General features: G+C 40.1%; 3 protein-coding genes across 3 annotated transcripts; 2 read left to right on the top strand and 1 right to left on the bottom strand.

Annotated features, from left to right (window-relative positions):
• Positions 1-801: 801 nt before the first annotated feature.
• On the bottom strand, positions 802-3,684 carry scpp1 (secretory calcium-binding phosphoprotein 1). Its single transcript, XM_079159306.1, has 9 exons — positions 3,597-3,684; positions 3,252-3,306; positions 2,776-2,823; positions 2,399-2,452; positions 2,253-2,279; positions 2,082-2,135; positions 1,808-1,849; positions 1,640-1,717; positions 802-1,550 (listed from the first exon to the last, which is right to left on the bottom strand). Exons 2-9 carry the CDS (start codon positions 3,303-3,305, stop codon positions 1,038-1,040), a joined length of 870 nt encoding a protein of 289 aa, XP_079015432.1. The 5' UTR covers position 3,306; positions 3,597-3,684; the 3' UTR covers positions 802-1,037.
• Positions 3,685-8,910: 5,226 nt separating this feature from the next.
• Positions 8,911-12,666, top strand: LOC306695874 (uncharacterized protein; the record flags this gene model as incomplete). The annotated part of the gene is made up of 10 exons (XM_079159300.1): positions 8,911-8,964; positions 9,068-9,133; positions 9,226-10,269; positions 10,447-10,555; positions 10,932-11,053; positions 11,149-11,269; positions 11,359-11,495; positions 11,675-11,823; positions 12,086-12,234; positions 12,542-12,666. The coding sequence occupies 10 exons, from the start codon at positions 8,911-8,913 to the stop codon at positions 12,568-12,570; spliced, it is 1,980 nt and encodes a 659-aa protein (XP_079015426.1). The 3' UTR covers positions 12,571-12,666.
• Positions 12,667-19,309: 6,643 nt separating this feature from the next.
• Positions 19,310-21,714, top strand: odam (odontogenic, ameloblast associated). The gene is made up of 10 exons (XM_079159312.1): positions 19,310-19,326; positions 19,429-19,494; positions 19,573-19,608; positions 19,718-19,765; positions 19,898-20,146; positions 20,242-20,298; positions 20,390-20,512; positions 21,209-21,241; positions 21,364-21,447; positions 21,563-21,714. The coding sequence occupies exons 2-10, from the start codon at positions 19,435-19,437 to the stop codon at positions 21,596-21,598; spliced, it is 726 nt and encodes a 241-aa protein (XP_079015438.1). The 5' UTR covers positions 19,310-19,326; positions 19,429-19,434; the 3' UTR covers positions 21,599-21,714.
• Positions 21,715-21,903: the final 189 nt, after the last annotated feature.

Below are 21,903 nucleotides of genomic sequence, written 5' to 3' on the forward strand. Positions count from 1 at the left end.
CTAGCGGTCTAGGTGGGAAAAAGACTGTTTTATGTGTCACAATAAGTTAAACAGGGCTTTTCAGAGCCATGACACTCCAGCTTGAAGTGTTGACTTTGTCGCCATCAAGTGTCAGCCTTTATATAGGCAGGGCTATACACAACAAAAAGCTTTGAGGTTTGACCTTTTATATCCTAATGTTGCGTGAAGAATGAAATGAAACGTTGTCATATTGGATTATTTAGTTTTACTATGAAAAAATGTCACTTGAACAAAAAGAGTCAGTGGCCAGTACGGGGATCGAACCCGCGACCTTGGCGTTATTAGCACCACGCTCTAACCAACTGAGCTAACCGGCCATGTTGCATGGTGCACATGAAAATAAATAAATATTAAGGTGATCTCTGTATTCTGTATATCGTTGATCTTTCTGACGATGTTTATGACTCAATAATAGTAGCCCCTTGGTGGTGCAACTAACATAGCTTTATTAGCTAGATAACGTTAAATGTAGGCTACAACAATTTAACGTTGGCATTTGGTGGAAAAATATTTTTTCATTTCAAATTGCTAATTTGAACAACTTTTGTTTGTTGAAGACACATCATATTTTAGAGGCTGTTCTTAACCTGCAGAATGACGTAGAATACATGCAGTGGGGTATAACGTTGGATATTTCCTCTATTATAGTTAGGAAATTTTATATATTCAGAACTTAAAAGCACAGTAAAGTTTCAGTGCATTAATAATTTTGTTTCCGAAACTGCCCTTATCTGATTGATAAGCCTATATAAAAACATGGAAGGACCCATATCATGGTTATATTATTTGTTTATTATCATAAAAACAGTCAAAGTAAATGCTTCGGCTACATCATCGTCACAATAGTAATCACATATACAAAAAGCAATCAGTTGCAGTTAAAATTGTAATGCCAAAATCAACATTCAGAAGCGATGGGCTAGAGTCAAATGCGTCCCCCTGAAGTCTTCAGGCAGGTCATTTAATGGTGCAGTAGTTCGTAGTGGAAAAATATAGAGCTGCACAACTGCATGTCATCATCTCCTTAGACTGAACTCCCTTTCATCCTCATCTGGCACCATCAGAGAGTCCACTGAGTAATGAGCATCGTCTCCTATATCCTGGAACAAATACTCTTCACTCTCACAGCTCTGGGTTCCATTCACACAGTCTCTGGTTTTGATTTGCCCTAGCTCGGCGCTGTCACTGGCATTACTATCCTCCTCGCTCTTGCTGGCATCACTGCTGTCACTGCTGTCACTGCTGTCACTGGTCTCGTTGCTTTCACTGCTGGTGCTCTCACTGCTGTCTTTGGTGGTGACAATAGCACTTTCGCTGGTGTCTGCACTGTCGCTGGCGGTGTCACTGCTGTCAGTGGGATTCTCCACCAGTTGTAGGTTTGTTTTGGTCCCCTGTCTGACAGTGGTGATGGTGGAGGTATGAGTGGGCTGTTTCTCAGTCAGTTGATCTGATTGACCCTTAACCTCTGTGCTGCTATTGTCCTCTGCACTCAGGACTTGGGTGATGCTTGCGAACACTTGAAGCCAACTCTGATGCAAGGAATGGGCAGATCATAGTGTTACTCAACTTGAATCAGCTAAATCAAGACATTGTGTAAAATAAAAAATGTTGCACCCACCTTTCGAATGTTTTCCTCACTGCCCATGTTATTATCTCTGGTTTCAGCCATGGTGTCTGTCTGTGGAAATGCAGTGAGCTAAACGGAGACCAGAAGGATGAAGTGCCATACAATAACAATTGACCAACATACTAGGTTTGACAAAATACTTGATTTAGTTAGTCTTACCACATCATCCTCATCCGATAGACTGTTACTCTCCTCTGAAGTCTGTTTGTGGAACAGAAACATACAGTTTTAGAAAATAATGCGTTTATTTCCAAAATGGAGGGCCGTGTTTCTTCTGTTTTATTACTGCACTAAGAACACTTTTTTTAAATATTACATCTACAACTCTTAATATATTTTATATGATGAATATCAGGATATAAACCCATCAATAACATGCTTAATGTAGTTTATTGATAACAATAAAGTAAAAGAAAGTGATAATACAACCCACCTTGTCCTCTGATGTGGATTCTGATGATTCTGATTCAGACTCTGAACTCTGACTCTGAAAAGATATCCAGTATACAAGGTGAATTCAAACACATTTACAGAACGTCTTGAGAGTAATTCAATCTAAATGTTTAGATCCCAAGCAGAAGATTGACAAATCAAAATAACTTACTTGACTTGAGGTATTTTCTTCAGAGCTCTGCAACAGAAGTAGGAATACACCCATTAAGGTGAAAATCAGCAAGCAAAAGCGCTGCACAAAGTCGTCGACATCCGAAAAAATAATTTCCTCTTTACTGTAATAAATGAATGCATTACCTGAAGCTCTGAGGTGCCATTTTCCGACGATTGTGAAACAGACACACTTTCAGTCTGGAAAAGAAAAACACATTAACCGCATGCCACAATATATTTAATTATACCTTATAACTGCAACACCAGCAATCATCACAATCAAGCTAGTGCTGCATATGGGTCCAGACATACAGCAAAGTAAACAATAGTGTCTGAAAGGGGAATTGTCTTGAGGTCTGTAGAATCTTCAAGTAACCGCACCTATTGTTAGGTTTTCTGCTGACAGTGTGAGAGGAGCACAACCTGCCTGCAGTCAAATGATGAATGTGTAAACAGTGTTGAGTTCCTGCGCTGGAAGAGTTAAATGCTTTAAGAAGTGTCTGATTTCAGACAGCACTCACCGAGTTTGAGTCAAGCTCATTTGATTCCAAAATGGCGTTGAAGGAAATCTTTTGGGGAAAAAGAAATCACAGGTCATATTTAACAGGTTAGTAGTTTCTTGATGTGCGGAAGATGGATCTATTCATGAAGTGACGTGACTTAGACCTTCTAACATGCTTCTTAAAACTACTGAGCCTTCCTGCTTTGCTGGCATATAGTAGATATTCTTACTGTGGGAGGAAAATGCTCACACTGAAACGTGTGCTATTATGTTTGCAACTTGAAGAGTCAATGACAGTATTAATTAAATGTATGGAAATGCACAACACAGAACCTGATGCTGTTCATTTGACATGATATACAATAAGCATATTATATACATGTAGAAGTATCTGTAGAAGCATGCAGGTATTACAGAAAATGTGCTAAATGTGTGTTAAATTGCATGATGTTTACATTGAAAAGCCAAGTGTTCATTGTTGTTTTTCATACTTACTGGGTTGGCAAAAACTGCTCCCATCAGGCAAAACATTATTATATTGACCATCATTCTGTAACAGACATACAGCATGTGATTAATATTGTTACTGATTTGATTCAATTTAAAATACTCTTACTGTACGTTCCTCAAGGGAAATTTGGGATCAACTTTCAATCATAAAAACACAAAATCACAAAAAACATATTAGAGTTAAGAGCATCTCTGTTGCTTTTGCACCTAAACTGCAGAAAAAGAAACTTGTTTTAACAATACAACAATTACACTTTTGAATAATTTCAAACAACAGTGACAAATCAGCAACAGTTATCATGTTATCAAGTTATAATGTCAATATTTTACCTTTTTGTCCGTTATATTCAGAGCTGGTGTTGGAATTGTCCTGTTCAGTCTATGTAGCAGCAAACAGGAGTGCCTATTCTGAGCCACGTATGGAAAGCTGGTCGGTTGAGGCAGTAAAAGCACGCTGTGTGGATATGCTGTAGAAAGCTCCAAGAACAACGGCATATAAGTAACCTTAATTAAAACGATTGCGTCACTTCCTTCCGGTTGTCTCTCGACTGTTGGCACGCGTAGGTGTACTTGTTTCCGGAGAGCAGGCTCAAAACAACATTCACACTAGCACAATTATGGGCACACACACACACACACACACACACACACACACACACACACACACACACCATAAATACATGCACATAGTTGTTTCATTCAACCACTGCATGTCCTCCACCCTCTCTCAAGTCTTCAGTGAAATATAGTTTAGCATACTAAACCATAGGGTTTGTGGCCGGTTGAGAAAACAAGCTCACCCACTCAGAGGGGAAAGGAGGGCCAGACGGGGTCACGATCGTTTCCGGTGAAGAGGATGTTTTTTATTTTCCTTACTAGTCTAACAACAGTTAAATAATAAAATCATTAGATATAAGGAGCAGGTGAGAGGTAGTGCTTTGCTCAAGGGTATAGATTCAAAATACTTAAAAAAATAAGAAAACAATGTAAAAAAAGATTGAGTCATACGCATTAAGGCTAAATACACTAATGTTACTTTTTTATTTTAAAAAACAACCATGTTTTGTAACCCATTGTCCTCATGATGTTATTGTAAATGTGTCTTGTTCTTGGAAATAGGGCATGTACAGTAGAAAGCCTAAATAAAGACTTGTATATTTCCTCCCGGATGCTCATAATTGTTTCCTGGATATCCATATATGGTCTGGCCGAAAATAAGATTACAGAATTCCTTGTTTAACCTCACTTTGGATTCCAACCGTGCAACAGAAACATGTAATTAGACTGGATGTTCACCAGTTTAGAGCTGTTTTCTAAAAAGCCGCACAGCTACCAGTTGTTGTAAGGTCCTGCTTTAGGAAAGGGGAGGAGTGAGGAGAGGATGATTGACGCTTGTTGTGGCACACAGACCAGCAGTCAACAGTGTCTGCCTTCAGGTTACTTCCGTTTTTATGATCTATTGACCCTTTCAGCCAGGCATCGATTTTCTTTTTATGACTGGAGATTCACAGAAGGTCAGACTGGTAACAGAGCAGAGATACTCAAATCTGAAAGTGACTGAGGTTTTGTTGCTCCCTGGTGTTTAATGAGCAGCAGCTGGGCCAATTATGGCTCGTTAGTACACTTAATAAGCTACTACTTCAAGGACTGAATAAAGTGTCTTGCTATCAGCAGTGGTTGAATGTTGCTAAGTATAATAACTCAATAGGACTTTGAGGTACTTTATTTGACTGTCCATTTTATGCTATACGTTGTACTTCTACTCCACAATATTTCATAGGAAACTATGTACTTTTTACTCCACTACTTTTATTTGCTTTAGTTCCGCGTTGCTTTGCAGATTCACAAGATTTAAAGGTGCAGTGTGTAGGGATTTGAGGCATCTAGTGTTGAAGTTGCAACCAACTGAAACTTCTCACGCCAAGCGTGTAGCAGAACTACGGTGACTGGCGTGAAAACATGCCAGCGTGAATGGCCCTCTAGAGCCAGTGTTTTGTTTGTCCGTTCTGGACTACTGTAGGAACATGGCTGTGAAGAGGCCCGGCTAACTTGTAATCACAGAGGACTTTAGAATGTACTCACCAAATTTGAAGTGGATCTGAGAAATGACCTAGAAGAAGTTCATTAAAGTATTGCAGCAAAGAATGACCACAAATGAAGGGAAAATTCAAACAAAAATCAAATAGAGCAAGGTCCCAAGAGATTTTTTTTAAGTCTCCGTGTGATACATGTGCCTACCAAATTTCTTGCATGTAGGTAAAATGTAAAATGGGGCTGCTTTTTTGAATATTTTCAAGGGGCGCGAAAGGAAATACATATTTCAAAGATGTTGAGGACCTGAAATTAATACAGGCCTCAACCAACCAGGAGCTGGTCACTAAGCTCCAGGCTGAGGTCAGTCAGGGCCTCCGAACTGAACTTGACAAGACCAGGAAGCAGAAGTACGCCCCTGATTCATCAAATCTCAAGGTGCTGAAAGACTCTGAGGGGAAGAAAAAAAAGCAATGTTCAAACGTTCCATGGGTTTGAGTAGGAATCCTGGAATGTAATGTAATTGCTCTCCACTGTGGCTCGGTGGAGAGCAGGGTCGTCCTGCTCCGCTGGTCGCTTGTCGATGTGTCCTTGGGCAAGACACTTAACCCCGAAATTGCTCCCGTAGGTGTGCCTACGGTGTGCGAATGTGTGTGACTGTTAGTTAGAGTCCTGATGGGCAGGTGGTACCTTGCATGGTAGCCCCTGCCATCAGTGTATGAATGGGTGTGAATGGGTGAATGATGTCATGTAGCGCTGGTCTCTGAAAGACTAGAAAAGCGCTATACAATGTAATGTACTGTGATATAAAGTAATATATGATCAAATCTAAATTTAATATAATATAAACTATATTTGATATAATGTAATACAAATAAATATGTGAAACTAATATAAATACATTAAACAAATAATTAAAAACGTCTACTTTTAAACAACAAAAGGTGAAAAAAGCTGTTTATTAGTGGTTTAAAAAAACTGAACATTACTCTCTGCCAGCTCATTGGTTTGGTTGTCTAAAACTGCTTTGGCATATATATTACATTATTATATTACAGATTCACAGGAGTGTATATGGATATGTATGTGGTCATGTATGTGTATATGGAGGTACATGTAAAAGATAATTAATGGGGTGCCTGGGGGTGGGGGCTCTTGTAGCTGACTTTAAGTTAAGTAATGAATGTCATTTATTTATTTATTTTTGTTATTATTTTTATTTATTTATTTTGCTGTTTTTTTTATTTTTTTATTGTTATTTCTGTGCTTTATTTTTTTGCTGTCTGACAGGCCTATTTTTGTATCTATGGTGTTGGTGTGTTTGGAGGAATACAAATTGAAATGCAAAAACAAATATTTATCGTGCTGTTAATCATCGTCAGGATCACAGTGAAAGAGTGACATCTAGTGACCAAAATGATGTTATTTCTGTCCTGAAACTATATATTTCATCAGACAAGTTTCACTGGTTTAATTTTACTCTGTCGTAAACAAACTACACACAACACACGTATTAAAACATTCACAATTTAACAAAAAAATGAATTTGCAATTTGACAATCTAAATGCTGCCGGATGGGTATTGCACAATAACCAGGACACACAGATGTTTTCCCCCATGGACTCTCAGCTACACTATGTGGTTGCAGTAGCTTGTGCCTTTCTGTATGCTGAACTGCGAACCATCTCTGTCATTCCTTTGGACGTTTCTGGCCAAAAGAGCAGATCCCTCGCTCTCCTCCTGTAGTTTTCAATCCCGAAGTGACTCTCATGAATGCAATAAAGCATGTCCTTCCGCAGTTTGTGGGACAATAATCTGGTTTACCAGCTCTGTATTTCACATCTAAATATAGACAGTGCAGGCAGTGCGGCTGCACTGGGAACGTGGTGTGAGATGTGTGTGTGTGTGTGTGGGCGCTTCAAAACTAGTACCTAATACATCTTTTATGATATTTAATTGTTTATTGTAAAATATTGTGATAGGAAAAACAGTAAAAAACCTGTTTGCAATAAAAGTTAATAGTCTATAGTATAGGCTATATTTAGCATACAGTAAGTTACAGTTTTGTGCTATAAAACGCTATTTCAGTATCATACTGTCGAACACAATTGCAATAGAGCATTTATACTGTAAAGCACAATCATGGTAAAGGTGTTTTACTGTAAAACAGCAATACAGTAAGGGACTGCAGGTAATTGAACCAGTGTTAGTAATTTACCACCTAAATACAATAAAATATCTAACAGTGTGCATTAAAAAAAAGTCTCTCTTTCTCAAGTCAAGAAATAATGTATAAAATAAGTGTAACTACAAGATCCACGTATGGGGTGATTCTTTTGCTGTTATTTTACTCTAGATTGTCACCTTTTTTCCTGACTTTCTTTTTGGGAAACAAAGTACTCAAATGAAGTGCAGTGTTGGATCTTTCTCTCTCTCTCTCTCTCTCTCTCTCTCTCTCTCTCTCTCTCTCTCTCTCTCTCTCTCTCTCGTTATCTCTGTAGCTCAAAGACCCTCCCAAAGTTTCGAAAAAGTGTCGGCACCATCGACCCAGAAAGAAATCTGTGTGTGCGCAGCAAGCCAGTCTGTGTAGACAGTGTGAGCGCTGTCTCGAATACAGAAGGACACCTTCACAGGTTCAACACAGACAAAGCTCGTCATTTCTCTTGCAACTGCCAGCCTCAGGTAAGAACCTAATTACTGAGACTTTTCAATTGCTTTGAAAGGTAATTTGTTAATGATCAAATAGAAATGTGTGTGACATCGTGTTGACTAACTAGTTTACAATCAAACTTGTTGTATGTTGTATGCAGCAATACTGGCACAGTTATGTTGTAGCCTCTTTTGTGATAGCCAAAGCGTTACTTTGATGTTGATGTTGACATTGATGCCTTAATTATTTTTGTACAAATCAAGAGTTTTTGACTAATAATAGTCTACACTGTAATGTGCTAATATACTGAAGGTAATGTAGACACATTTAAATGTTGCTTACTCACGTCTGTGCATAATCTATATACCAACATGTATTTTATAGTATAGTAAAATATCCTCAAATAGATCAAATATTCCTTTATTGAATAACGTGAGGGATGCATTTACGACTATCACGTAATATGTGTGTTATAGTAGAGATGAAAAGTTAATGTGAGTCATCACAACAGCACTGTGGAGGGAATTTTCCCCTTTGGGACAATGAAGTATAAAACTCTAACATTGCCTCGATATTGAAAAGATCAAACCCCTCCCCCCCCCCCCCCCCCCCCCCACCTGTCTACACCTATTTGGGGTTTAGTGGGCCGAACCAGAGAGCTATTGTTCCCCTGGACAGGCCCAGTAGCGTCTGTTTTGTTTCCGTCCACAGAGACAAAATGTTTGTGGACTTAGTCAACTTTTTCCAGTCTGGTTGCTTCTGATGTTTACTTTAGCTCTGAATTGAAAGAGTTGCCAAGTTCATGTCTGTGTTGTGAGAAGTCAGATTATACTGCAATGATTGTCAACAGTGTTTTTATCCAAATTTCAACTCTGCTGTGATTCACAATAATTTAAACGTGTAATTCAAAGTTGTTTCAATTTTTGTCCCATGTTGAAAATATTCCTTTCAATGTTTCAGGTATGAGGGCCTGCTTAGTAGTCCTTTGCTTACTGGCAGCAACATTTGCCCTGTCTGTGAGTAATGCTTTTTTTAAAATTTGACATTAAAGTTTGCCATGACACATGATGTGATGTTAGATTTGTTTAACGCATTATGAATTATCCCTTTTACATCTAGGTAAAGAGTAAAGCTCATGGAAAACATCATGGATTGCATAAGACTTCACATGAAGCCAAAGAAAAGGTAGAGCAGGACTCTAAAGGGATTTAAAAAAAATGTACGTGACGATGATTTTATGTTGTAAAATGGGATTTTTTTCTTTTCTCCTGAATAAGGACATTATCCCTGAGGAGGCCAACGAGCCACAGATTTTACCCACTCTAGTCACGTTTGAGGCCAGCAGCCAGGAGCAGGAAGATGAAGAACTGAGCTCCCAAGACAATGCTAATGCCAACAAGGAGGAGGGAGAGTTTGAGGAGACTGAAGGGAGCAACAAAAGCACTGCAGTCCTGCTAAGTGAGGAGGAGTTGGTAGACCTCTTAAAGAAAGAAGCAGAAGAAGAGCAGGAAGCAGAAGAGAGCGTGCTAGAGAAAGAAGAAGAAGTGGAGACGGACAAAGGCAAGGTGGAGCCTGGTGAGGCCGTGGAAGTTGGAAGTTGGAAGTTGGACGACAAATTAGAAATGGAGGTGACAGATGAGGAAGAAGAAGTAAAGGATGAGAGTGTAGCGGTTACTGAAATGCTGGAGAAAGGCGAAGATGAGGTGGAAAAGATGTCACTCAAGGAAAAGGAGGAAAAGTCTGTTGTAAAAATAGCAGACAGAGAGGAGCAAGGTTCATTGCTGGAGGAAACAGATGGAAGCACAGAGTCAGAGATCCCCGTTGATCTTGACTATGCTGCTGATAGTGGCATCTTACAACCTCTACAGATTGTATCTGCTAAAATAAACCCCAAAACAGATGTTAAAGACAGGCAAACCCTTCAGAAAGGACTGCCCACCATTGCAGATGACTATGAACAAGACACACAAAATACTGAGGCAGTGGACAGTGAGGAGGATTCACAGGCCAAATCCAAAGATGTTGATGAAAAAAAACCTGAAGCAAACGTGGACCCTCAAGAGCCAAAGAGAAGTGCAGCGGTTGAATCAGGTTCCGAACCGGCTGGAAAGGAGGAAGAGAAAAGTAAGAATAACAGCGGAAGTCTCACCAAGGGGAAAACAAGGAAGCAAAAGAAGAACAAGAGGGCGAGGAAGCACTCCCCACAGACTGAGGAAACACAGTCTGAACCAGAACGGAGCCAACAGGTTCCTCAGGCGTCTGAGGGCAGCCGTATTGACAATACAGTCCAAAAGGCAAAGAGGAGAAGTGCAGGAAAATGGGTAATGCATGCACAATGTACATTCACTTTCTTTTCAGTGGTTATGATCAATATTTTTGAGTTATAACTTAATTAACTACTTGCAAAAGGCCTCAACTGTTCACTCTCATCGCTCCTCATAGCAATGTTTCAAAGAATATCTAAAAAAAATTGCATTTTCATGTTTCTTTTTTTTCAGGGTCCTTTAGTTGGAATGAATCCAGTGCAGATAAGAGCCACAGTGGATCTCTACCCCAGCTCCAGGCCCTCTCTTGGTGGAGGCATACATCGCCCAGAAGCCCCTCCTGGTTGGTTAATTCAGCACTCACCATACTGACTAATGCACTATCACAACAGTCTCACACGGGAATGTGCTGACTGGGTCATTCAGCTAAAACTTCCGCATGACTAGTGTCACTCTGCTTCATGGTCACTACCAAAAAACACAGCTTGGGGTTTGTACAATGGAGATCAAGTTGAATTTGATCGCTGTACAAACTCAAATGGCAGAGGAATGTCGGCGATGGTGTGTTGTGGTTATAGCTCATTGATTTCCAGTCATCACACTGCAAAATACGACCAAACCAGTCCTGAAAATGATTCCTGACACAACTGGTTTTAAAATTCAGTCAAAGTGTGTAGGTCAAAGGTCATTGTGCTGCATGTTTTTTCTTCTTCTTCTAGATCCATGTGACAACTTTCCCTGCAAGCGTGGAAAGACGTGTAAGCTCGATGCGGACAGTAAGCCGAGCTGCGTGTGTCAAGAGCCGTCAGAATGTCCTCCCGGTGTGAATGAGTTTGATCATGTGAGTATGGATGATCTGTATGAAAGATGGACTAGAATGGTGTTCAACAGCTGTTGCGCCGCATTTGATTGTTGCTCGTTGTTCAATTTCTGCAGGTTTGTGGAACAAACAACAAAACATATGACACATCATGTGAACTCTTTGCTACCAAATGCAACCTGGAAGGCACTAAGAGAGGACACAGACTTCATCTGGACTACACTGGACCATGCAAACGTGAGAGTTAACCTCTGTGCAGAGTATATGGTTTCAACATTTCCTCTTGGAATATTTCACCCTGATCTTTGTCTCTGTTTCTCTCTCAGTAATACCTACATGTGAAGACACTGAGCTGGTCCAGTTCCCTCTACGAATGAGGGATTGGCTAAAAAATGTGCTGCTGCAGCTCTATGAACACGACTCCGTGTCTCCTGGCTTCCTTACACCTAAACAGCGTTTTAGAGTAAGATCCACTGCTCAAATGAATATATGGGATTCTGTCAAAGTACTATGATTTCTCTGCAGTTTGTTGAATCAGAAAGCCACACGGCAGCTTCGGGACATGGAAAACTTAAATGAATGTCGTTAACAGTTTATGTTTGAGGTAATAACAGTCAATCAAACTTTGGTGTTATTCTGTAGGTGAAGAAAATCGATGAGAGTGAGAGGCGTCTTCATACTGGGGATCACACTGTTGAGCTGCTCGCGCACGACTTTGAGAAGAACTACAACATGTACATCTACCCAGTGCACTGGCAGTTTGCTCAACTGGACCAACACCCTTCTGACAGGTACATTTTATTCCTCTGTGCTTACGGTGAACTTTGATTTTTCTCAACCTTTAGATTATATTCAAAATTGATCATAGTGAGATGTAAAGTTTCCAACGACAGGATTGGCTAATGTCAAATATTTAACAAATCCCCAGCTAGAACTGGGGAGGGTATATAATCAAACCCATTCATGAGTCTTATGATAATGCAAACACACTGTACTGTATGTGATGTAGACGCTCACAATGATCAAAACTGGATGTTCATCCGTCCTGCGCAGAGTCTTGTCCCACTCAGAGCTGGCCCCACTACGAGTCCCTCTGGTGCCGATGGAGCACTGCACCTCCCGCTTCTTTCAAGAGTGCGACGCTGACAAGGACAAGCAGGTGTCCTTCAAAGAGTGGACTTCCTGTTTTGGTATCAAGAATGGTAAGAACAACATTATGTCACCAACATACTGTGGGACACCTTTCTATGCATTGATGGCTTTAACCGTGACACTTCTGTGTTGACATAAAATATCTCCTTTGAATTTGATGATATTTAATTCAAGTAATAATGTAACATCACATACTGTACATAGCAGTTCGTTTTTCGTAATGTGTGTTCAGTAAAAACGTCAGTTTATCCGTCATTTGTTTACATTTGTCTGCCATAATTCTCATGCAATTCTAAAGCATATGGCAAATACTTCACTTTTCATCCCATTAATGTCTGCTATCTGTTTTGTCCACAGACGATATGGATGCCAACCTGCTTTTCTGAGCTTCATTTTGACCTCTATCGACTACACAAGCCGCTTGAGACGGAGCAGCGTGGTAATCGTGCAGCTCGAAGCCTCCATGAACCTCTGTAACATAAGAAACTCGTCTGAAACAAACAGATCAAAGAAACTCATTTTTACCTCCTGCTCTAGAGGGCAAGTGTTGGTGGTCATTTCTGTTATTTTGTGTCGGGCTAAGCTTTGGATCGACAGCATGTTTTTTATTCAGACTAAGCTGCGAGAATAAACTTTATTAGAATATAAGTGTTATGTTTAGCTGAAGCATTCCAAACTGTGGAATCATCTGCTCATTAGTAGAAAAGTTGTTGTACATAGAACCAAGCTTTAAAAGAACTGTGTTTTTTTTTAATGTTGGAGTGATTTAGTGCATAATTACTCTTTAAATAAAGGTGAAGTATCCTTTTACAGTGGGAAATGTAAAACAATAACTGTATTTCTATCTTAGTAGCAAATGCTGTAAATGTTTGTCAGTGCATATGCACTTCATTGTAGCTCTAATTAAAGCTTTATAGATAGCAGTGGACTTCATAATATGACGTACTGTAGCATAGTTCTGTAATAATGACTTTCCTTACAGCCCTGAAATAAAGTTAATGCATCATATTTGTGGATCCCATTCAGGAAACTGTGTATGCTTTAATATCATGTTTTATTCATTGTTCAATTTGCCTGATGCCACCATGACATGAGAATATGATCACTGCAATATTGGTTTTGAGAATGCAAGTCACTGATACCTGGTTAAGGCTTGCCACATAATCCTGAATAATAGCCCTCTGTAAGGTAACACAGCAAAAAATAGCCTCTAGCATGGTCATGATGAGTACACTGACTTGTTGTTTTGAGACAAAGCGCTGGACTCTGATTGGACATTTCTTGTTGATCTCCGAATCTGACGGCCTCTATAAAAGCAAAGAGAGAAGCAGCCCTTTGCCTGTCGACTGTCTGCTGTTACTGAGATCATGTTCTGCATACTGTGGGTTGTCTTCCAGACCTTGGCTGTTGTGGTGGAGGGTGGTGTGTCTTCAGGGAGTGCTGAGACACTGGCCAATGGGGGAGTGACTAATAATGGGGCTGCAGGCGGAAACAATGCCAACCCTGGGGCTCAAAATGGAGTCCCAATAAATGGTGAACCCCTTGTGGCGCACTTGGTCCAACTTGGCGGCTCGTTTTTTATCCAGCTAGTTGGAAACCAAGCAGGTCAGGCTCCGCTGCAGCAGCTGATTCCAGTCGGAGCTCTCCAACAAGGTGGGGCGTTTCTCGCGGGGCAGGTAGGCACAGCCAATGTGAATCATCAAGGGCAGCTGACTCAGCGTGCCAATGGTGGGCCGGTCACACTGTTTGCTGTGCTGCCGCAGAGAAATGCTGGAGGAAACCCACAGGGCGCCCTGTTGACTCCCGGCCAAGTGCAGCTGATCCCGGTGGCTGGGTTGAACAACCAGCAACAGCCGGGCGCCGCTGGTGGGAGGGCAGCCGGCAGACTGAGGTTTCAGCGTTCAGTGGCAGCTCGCCTCAGGAGGACACAGCCTCCAGTGGTGAAGGCGATGGCAGCTGAAGAGGAGGAGGAGGAGGAAGAATGCTCTGGGATGGAGATGGAGGGGAAGCAAGCCAAATGAGACCATACAGCTGTCACAGATATCTCATGATTCATTCACTACATCCTGATCCTGCAAACTATGCTGGAATGTTGTAAATCATTGTCATTATATCTAATGCCCAATAAATGATGGAAGTCAATGGTTGAATCTTTGTGGTCTTTTTGCCAATTTATCAATAAAATGCATGCTTTGCACATTATTTGGAGTCTGAAATCTGTATAAACACTGATAAACCAGTGTCATGGGTGGGACTCCTCTGATGTTATGTATGTACTGGTACAAATATGCTCAAATTTATATTTACAGTGCACTGTTTGCATCTACGTACAACATGGTGATTTGGGTCTCTAAATATAAAAAAAACATCTTGAAACACATATTGCTCACATCATCGCAGAACAGATTTGTGTTTATAAAGAAAATTATGAAGAATAAATTGCTCTATAAATTCACATATCATACATATAAAAACACATATTCACGAAATCCCACAAAGAATTATAATTTGTCACGTCATTAAACAGATAACAGGAGGAACATTTTACTTAATTTGAACTGCATGACAGTGTGCAATTAGTATAAAGCTCCAGACAAGACTTCCACAGAGGGTGTTTACCTGGTCTGCTGTGTGCTGCCCAGTCAGCAGCAAAAAAACAAAAACAAAAACCTTTCCCAGACAGCCTCAGCATGTGACAACCTACAACCACACTGGGAATAAATGTAATGGCTCTGAACAGCTTGAGAAAATATGCTGATGAAACATGACAGACTAATATCTGCTCCTGTAATTAGGCAACACCAGAGGTTTTTACAAATGAAAAACACGAGCATTTCGTGCTCATCACTGTTGAGTTGCGGTGCAATACGAGTAGTTGTTTTTAGGGCTCGGTGTGAGAAGAAATCAGCTTGGGACAAATTATAAACAGAACATAAATCACAGTGAGGCTTCCCTCCTGACAGGCCCGGGGCAAGTATTTCAACTCTGCATTGTAATAGAGCAGCAGGAAACATGAAATATCATTCTGTTTTGCTGAAGTCACAGCCATCGTCTAAGAGTGCTGCTTGTTTGGTAAATGTTTAATTACATATAAGCTGACAGACGTATTTTTTCACGGTCTCTCCATAAAAGAACTTGTTGATGATGTCAGTTGTTTGCCTCATGTGACCACAACCCGCAACATTTAGATGGTTCATGTACTGGTTTTTAGTCAGGAGCTTCCAGAAACCCCCAGAAACCCTTCCCAAGACACTGAATCACTCTGTTATTCTTTGAGGTCACTCTTCTGTATTGAGAACAATATATGGTTGGGTGAAGTGCTTTTGAAAATAGGCAGCTCAATGTTACATATATTTCTTTAAATCCTGTACCGTAGAAAAAGAAGATGTCATATCACACACAGGTGTCCATGACACACAGGTGACAAATATAGTTTATGATCAAGTCAGTGTTCTCTTCTCTAATTGGCTCATAATAATCTATGGGACTGATAAAAGGTGCTCTGAATTCAGAGAGCAAACTATAGTCCTCCTTGGCACATAGCACTTGAAACCAGAACAAAGACATATAAGGTATGTATTGTGCAATTCAGATTTTATAATAGGATTATTATGTACAATTGAGTTTGGAAATGCAAAAATAGTCACATTCTAACTAAAATCATGCACATATTACCAACAATATTTCGATTTTATGAGTTAAATGTATTTATTTTAATCTTTTTACAAGTTTCAGGCTGCAAAATGAAGCTTCTTCTCCTCACACTTGTAGCAACCATCTGCTATGTGAGCACAGTCTATCTATCTCTATCAATTGATATGATACACGATATCTAAAAGCAGTGTGTGTAACTTCTGTCTGTTCTCTTTACTTATTGCAGGTCAATGCAGGCAAGGTAAGAAACAACTACTACTATTAATTTATACACGATTAGTGCATATATCTAAAATTAGATCATGGTTGAAAACAACAGCTCTTTCTCCCCCTTCACACAGAAACAGAGGATGCTGGCAGCTATGAATGCTATGAACGGAGGGATGATGGGAGGAATGAACGGGAACGGAGGGATGATGGGAGGGATGAACGGAGGGATGATGGGAGGAATGAACGGGAACGGAGGGATGTTGGGAGGGATGAACGGAGGGATGATGGGAGGAATGAACGGGAACGGAGGGATGTTGGGAGGGATGAACGGAGGAATTAACGGAGGTATGAACGGAGGGATGATGGGAGGTATGAACGGAGGAATGAACGGAGGTATGAACAGAGGAATGATGGCAGGAATGAACGGAGGACTGGCAAACGGAGTGAACCCTGGGATGATGGCTGGAGGCCTGAACCCAGCTATGGTCGCTGGTGGTGGAGCAGGTTTTATCGGACAGCCACAGTTTGCTCAGGTGAGTCTATCAGGTTGTCATTTTATTACATCACTTCAAAACAGCAAAAGAAAATGACATGACATAATTCAAAAATGTGTTACAAATTGATAAAAAAAGAGTTTTAGGAGTCTTAAATTTCATTAAAATACTTTAATGTATATCTGCTATAATCGTATCGGTTATAATAGAGAGCGAAGATTAGAAAATTCATATTGGAAAAACCAGACAACTTATCAAAGAAATAAGCAGAGCTTGCATGGTTTTGCAATGGATTTGGTAAATAACTCTAATCTCACTACAGGATGACGCTCTCCTGTTGTCTCTGTTTGGTCCCAGATGTCTTTAGATTGAAAATATTATAATTTGCCACCAATTTGTGCATTATAAACTGAATACAGATTGCTGTTAAGCCAGATAGTGCATGATATGATTTATTAAATTATACAACAATATGTGCAAAATAATAACAATGTTATAGTACTAAAAAATATATAAATATAACCCTTATAAGAACAGTCACATCTGTACCTCTCTCTCCATCTCAAAGTTTGCTCCCGGAGTTCCTGCTTTTGCTGCACCGGCTCCCATTCCCAACGTGTACGCTGTCCCTGCAGTCAATGGGGTTAGTGTTGCTCAACCTGTAATTGTGTTAAGAACACACATCTTTTGATATTGTTTCAGGCTTTAGAGTAACACACAAAAGCATGGATTTATGTCTTTTTTGTCTACTGTCAGTTTCCTTTTATGGGAGTTCCTCAAATGGCACAAGGGAATCCTCCTCAGCAGCGTCTGATGGTAATCACTCACCTCAATCACTGATTCTCAGTCCACAACACACTTTTATTGCAAGTTACACGATGATTTGTGGAACTTCAACTCCACTTGAGTCACTAAATCTTGGTGCCTGTGTTTAGGGGATCCCAGGCGGTGCCACTCAACAGCAGCTTCCTCTTCAGCCTGATCTATTCAGAAGATTCAGGGTATAGGAACAAAGTAAACTTTACTAGATGTGAATACTGATGAAAGATACACCGGCTAATTGTTGTTCTTTGACTCTCCAGCGTCAGGTTGTGAAACAAGACAACACCTTAAAGACCATTGTGGATACTCAGGTAAGATTAATAAAGAGGCAGATGTCGGTGGATGACATCATCAACGCTGTTCATTCACTCTCTGTTCCCTCTTCAATTTCTCAGATTCCAGCTCCCACTGAATCAACTACCACAGCTCCCTGTGACGCAGACCATCACCATGAAGATTATTAACATGACACTATTAACTTTTAATTATCAAAGTGATAATAAAACCTCACTTGTATGATTCTTTCCGTTAGAATGAAACCCAGCAAAAAAAAATCAATCATTGATGTGACATGCTGACTGTCCAATAAAATAAATCATATTTCAAATGAAGGTTTGTTTTGTGTAATCCTCTGATTTTACACCAATGCATTGAAACAATTCAGACAGCTGACCAATAAACTGTGGTCATAATTGCAATATGTGGTGGATTTCTACTGCCATCTAAAGGATACAAAGTATAATCAAACACATAGCTGAATAATATGCACTGAAAAAAATCCAAGTTTCGAAGAAGGCCCAAAATAAAAAGAGCTTTTTTGGTGTTTCACTCACTGCAGTTAAAGTTAATTGAAACAGGTGAAGACTTACACACGCTAAAACATTTTAACATGTCACAGTACAAAGCACAGGTGTAAATAATTGTCAAACTGCCATGGCTTACTAGAACAGAGCCATCGTTAATGTTATTACATTACATTACAGTCATTTAGCAGACGTGTTTATCCAAAGCGGCTTACGATAAGTGTATTCAACATCGGTATTCAAGAGAACTACTAGTCACCAGAAGTCACAAGTGCATCTCTTTTTTTAAACAAGCATCTAAGAGCATAAACCAGAGCAAACGTACAGAAACAAACTGATACATGTGTTGATTAGAAACACCTGTTCTTTTCCTGGTTAGACAAGTCAAAATATCTCCTGTGAAAAAGGCCTGTTGATCACACTGCAGGTTCACAAAAAGGCATGTTTAAGCATGGAACAAAAGTGCATGGTGCATACAAAAATACTTGCTATAAAATGATAGTTTTTGACATTTAAACTAATGCAGAAGCAGACCATCTTCTCCAGACAGACTCAGACACACAGCTGGTGTGCACTTTCCAGTTTTTTTCTGCTGTGTGTCTTGAACATGAATCCCAACTCAGTCAGCGATTAGTGTAAAACCCACGATTTACCAATTAGATGCCAACATCAGTCAGCGCACGATGAACAACTTGTGACAAATGTCTAATTATAAGCTTCTGTTTGCCTTTTTTTGTTTTTTTCATGACATGCCAAAAAAGTATAAGCGTCACACTGGAACGTATTCATATAAACTTTACATATAAGACGTGTGTTGTGTACACAGGTCCCCTAACACTAAAGCACTGGGACGAAATGAAAAGCTGGTGTGAAATATTTGTAGAAAACACAAAGAATTCAGAAACTTTAGAGGATTGTTAACAGCTTGACGCAGAGCATGTCATGGTGTTTAGAGACATGACCTACACATAATAACATACCTACCTGCCCTGTGTTGTAAGAGTCTGAGTCTGATGTCATGAGAAATGTCTGTCACACTGACCGCACATTGTCTGGATTGGTCGGCAGTGGACTATAACAGCTCACATGAACACAATATAAAAGGGATATGGACAGGGTGAGGAGACACACAGCAAGGGAAAGCAGAACCAGAGGAACAGTAAGACATCTCAGTGAAAGTTATATTTCTGTCATGGTGAAATATATGGTAGGATATGATTTTATTTTTAAAAACATGCTTTTATGTTTGTACCGACTATAGGACATCATGAAGCTGCAGACTGCACTTGTGTTGGTCTGTCTATTCAGGACAAGCTTCGCTCTTCCAGTGAGTTAACGTGAAAGTATGTTTCTCATTATCTTTCTAAAATGGCAGATATGAAGTGTTATTTTTTGTGTTTTACAGTTTCAGATTGGAATTATTGCAAGCAACAGCAATGAGGTAAATATATCTGTTAAAACTTTTTATGTTCAATGGTTGCAATGTCAAAATCCCATGTCAGTATGGAATCCATCAAATTAAATTGAATACAACCCTTTTGTCGGTTCAGATTCTAAGACTGAATGGACTAACTCTTGCCACTCTTGGACAAACACAGGTACTGGAAGTGCATAAAACCTTTTTGCTACCCTAACAACACTTGTATTATGTGCACTCCTTTGTCAGATTAAGAAAGCTTGTGTGTATGGAAACAAAGCAAAAAAAAACAACCAAATCCTTGCTTCTGCAGGCGTCGTCAATACTTCCCCAGTATGTGCTGCAGCAGCAGCAGCCGGAGGTGCTCACTCCACAGCTGGTGAACTTCAACCCTCAAATGACCAATCCCTTCGGCCCCCAGGGGCCCCAGCTGTTTTTCCCCTCCCAGGGCAACCATCTTATGCCTATGCTCATACCAAACGGCGGCCAGCAAGAGCAGCTTGGACCACCGCAGGATCCCAACTCTCCTAATGTTCCTCAGCAGGCCCAAAACCCCTTTCAGGTACAACAAAGCAGCGTGTAGATGCAGTTATCCCTTCAGCTGCTGCTCCTCACAGTCACATGGAGAAATGAATAACAGCTTTAAATTTACTTCAGGTGTTTCCACATTTCCAGTACCCGTCTTATGGATTTCCTCAGCTTCCCAGACAACAGGTATGAAGGAAAACATATTGACCAGTGTGCACACCTCAATATGTTCATTCAAATGCTCACTGTTTATTTGAATTGATTCTATCATCCACAGGGCTTTCAGTACTTTTACCCTCCTTACGGCTATCCCCAGCAGAGGAACAATGTGGTGCTGCAGCCCAACAACGGTCAGCAGCTGCTGGAGAGAACCACACAGAGACCACAGCTCCCTCTGCAGGTGAGACACGCAAGATGGCATGAAGTGAAGCTCTAAGGTGCATGGAGTAGGGTGAAACTCTGAAGAGGGCAAAAATTCCACTTGTAATGTATTCAGTTGAACAACTTTATTGTTTAGACCAACACGTTTCGGCTTCATTAGGGTCATTATAGAGACCAGCACAGAAGCGTTCAGTGCATATTGGCTGCTGAAGAATGTGAAAAAAAACCGAGCTACTAAAGTAATTAAAAATATGATTGTGTCTTTATCAACTTCCCTTTTCAACTCTGAATTCAGGTCAAGACCCAGTGCAGCAGACTATTATGACTAACGACAAGACTTAATGATAATAACATAGCTGCAGATGTTGAGTCGTGCGGTGACTGTGATGCAAAGTCGACTGTGACGCAAAGTCGACTATGGCGTGTGCCATGTTGACCACACGCTGCTGAAATCATTTCAACTCAGTTACATTTCAGTGTTGAATAAGTGTTAAGCAACTGCTATATCAGCACAGTTTTGATACCTGTTGCACATTATTGGTTTTGTGCAGATGATGCCTTTTTGTATCTGTTAATGTTTGTGTGTCCGAGAGCTGCTTCAAAAATGAGATGTCGCAATCCTCAAATTTAGAATTTAAAATTAAATACATAGGTACATATTTAATATATGTATATACTTTGAAATCTTATTTTTCTGCATATTTTCTTACTTTAGCAGGCTTCCCAACCTAAGGTGCAAACTGAAAAAGTGAGTTCTCTCCCTATATAACCTCTTCATGTTTATGATTTCACCAATAATCAAGGGAAGAGACACGAGTGCACCAGTTCAGTCTAATTGCAGTGATGTTTGTAACTTTCTGTCTCTATCAGACATGGCCACTGGGGAGACAGAAAGAGCCTACTACAGTTCCTCCTTATCCTCGTGGCGACACATCTGGCCCAGGTGTTGATGAGGTATGATTTTATACATTCAAACGAAACCCTGGTTTCTGTTATGTCACGGTCATTCATGTTGTGCAGGATTTGATTCCAAATATTTCAACAACTATTTTTTTTAATGTTTCTCCAGGGTCAGTCCAACTTCCCATTCATCTTCGAGCCTTAGATGCCACATGGGAAATTTCAACAAGGTGATCTGTCAAAAAAATAAAAAATCTGTGTGTTTGGCCACATCGCTCATTCTTAAAAATGTAAGCAGAGTGACATTCTTCTAAATGAAATATGTACTCAATTCTTTTTATATTACTCTGAATTGTCTTGCTCGTGTCAGGAATCCATTCCTTGCTCCTTACAACATGTCAAATAAAGACCTTTCTCAAAGTGATTTGTTTAAGAGTTTTATTTTGGTACACAGAATGTATTCTTGTTCAGGTAAATGCTGAGTGATTTCTCAGAATAGACCACAGGAAA

This window comes from Pholis gunnellus (assembly GCF_910591455.1).
Source record: "Pholis gunnellus genome assembly, chromosome: 5".
In the NCBI taxonomy this organism is placed as follows: Eukaryota; Metazoa; Chordata; class Actinopteri; order Perciformes; family Pholidae; genus Pholis; species Pholis gunnellus.

Bases quoted from the DNA above. Each gene is read 5' to 3' on its own strand.
- scpp1 (XM_079159306.1), bottom strand. From the start codon at position 3,305: ATGATGGTCAATATAATAATGTTTTGCCTGATGGGAGCAGTTTTTGCC. The intron at 2,136-2,252 runs GTAAGTTATTTT...ATATCTTTTCAG, and splicing joins AAGAAAATACCTCAAGTCAA to AGTCAGAGTTCAGAGTCTGA. The intron at 1,718-1,807 runs GTAAGACTAACT...GTCTCCGTTTAG, and splicing joins TATCGGATGAGGATGATGTG to CTCACTGCATTTCCACAGAC.
- odam (XM_079159312.1), top strand. From the start codon at position 19,435: ATGAAGCTGCAGACTGCACTTGTGTTGGTCTGTCTATTCAGGACAAGC. The intron at 19,495-19,572 runs GTGAGTTAACGT...TGTGTTTTACAG, and splicing joins GGACAAGCTTCGCTCTTCCA to TTTCAGATTGGAATTATTGC. The intron at 21,242-21,363 runs GTGAGTTCTCTC...TGTCTCTATCAG, and splicing joins CTAAGGTGCAAACTGAAAAA to ACATGGCCACTGGGGAGACA.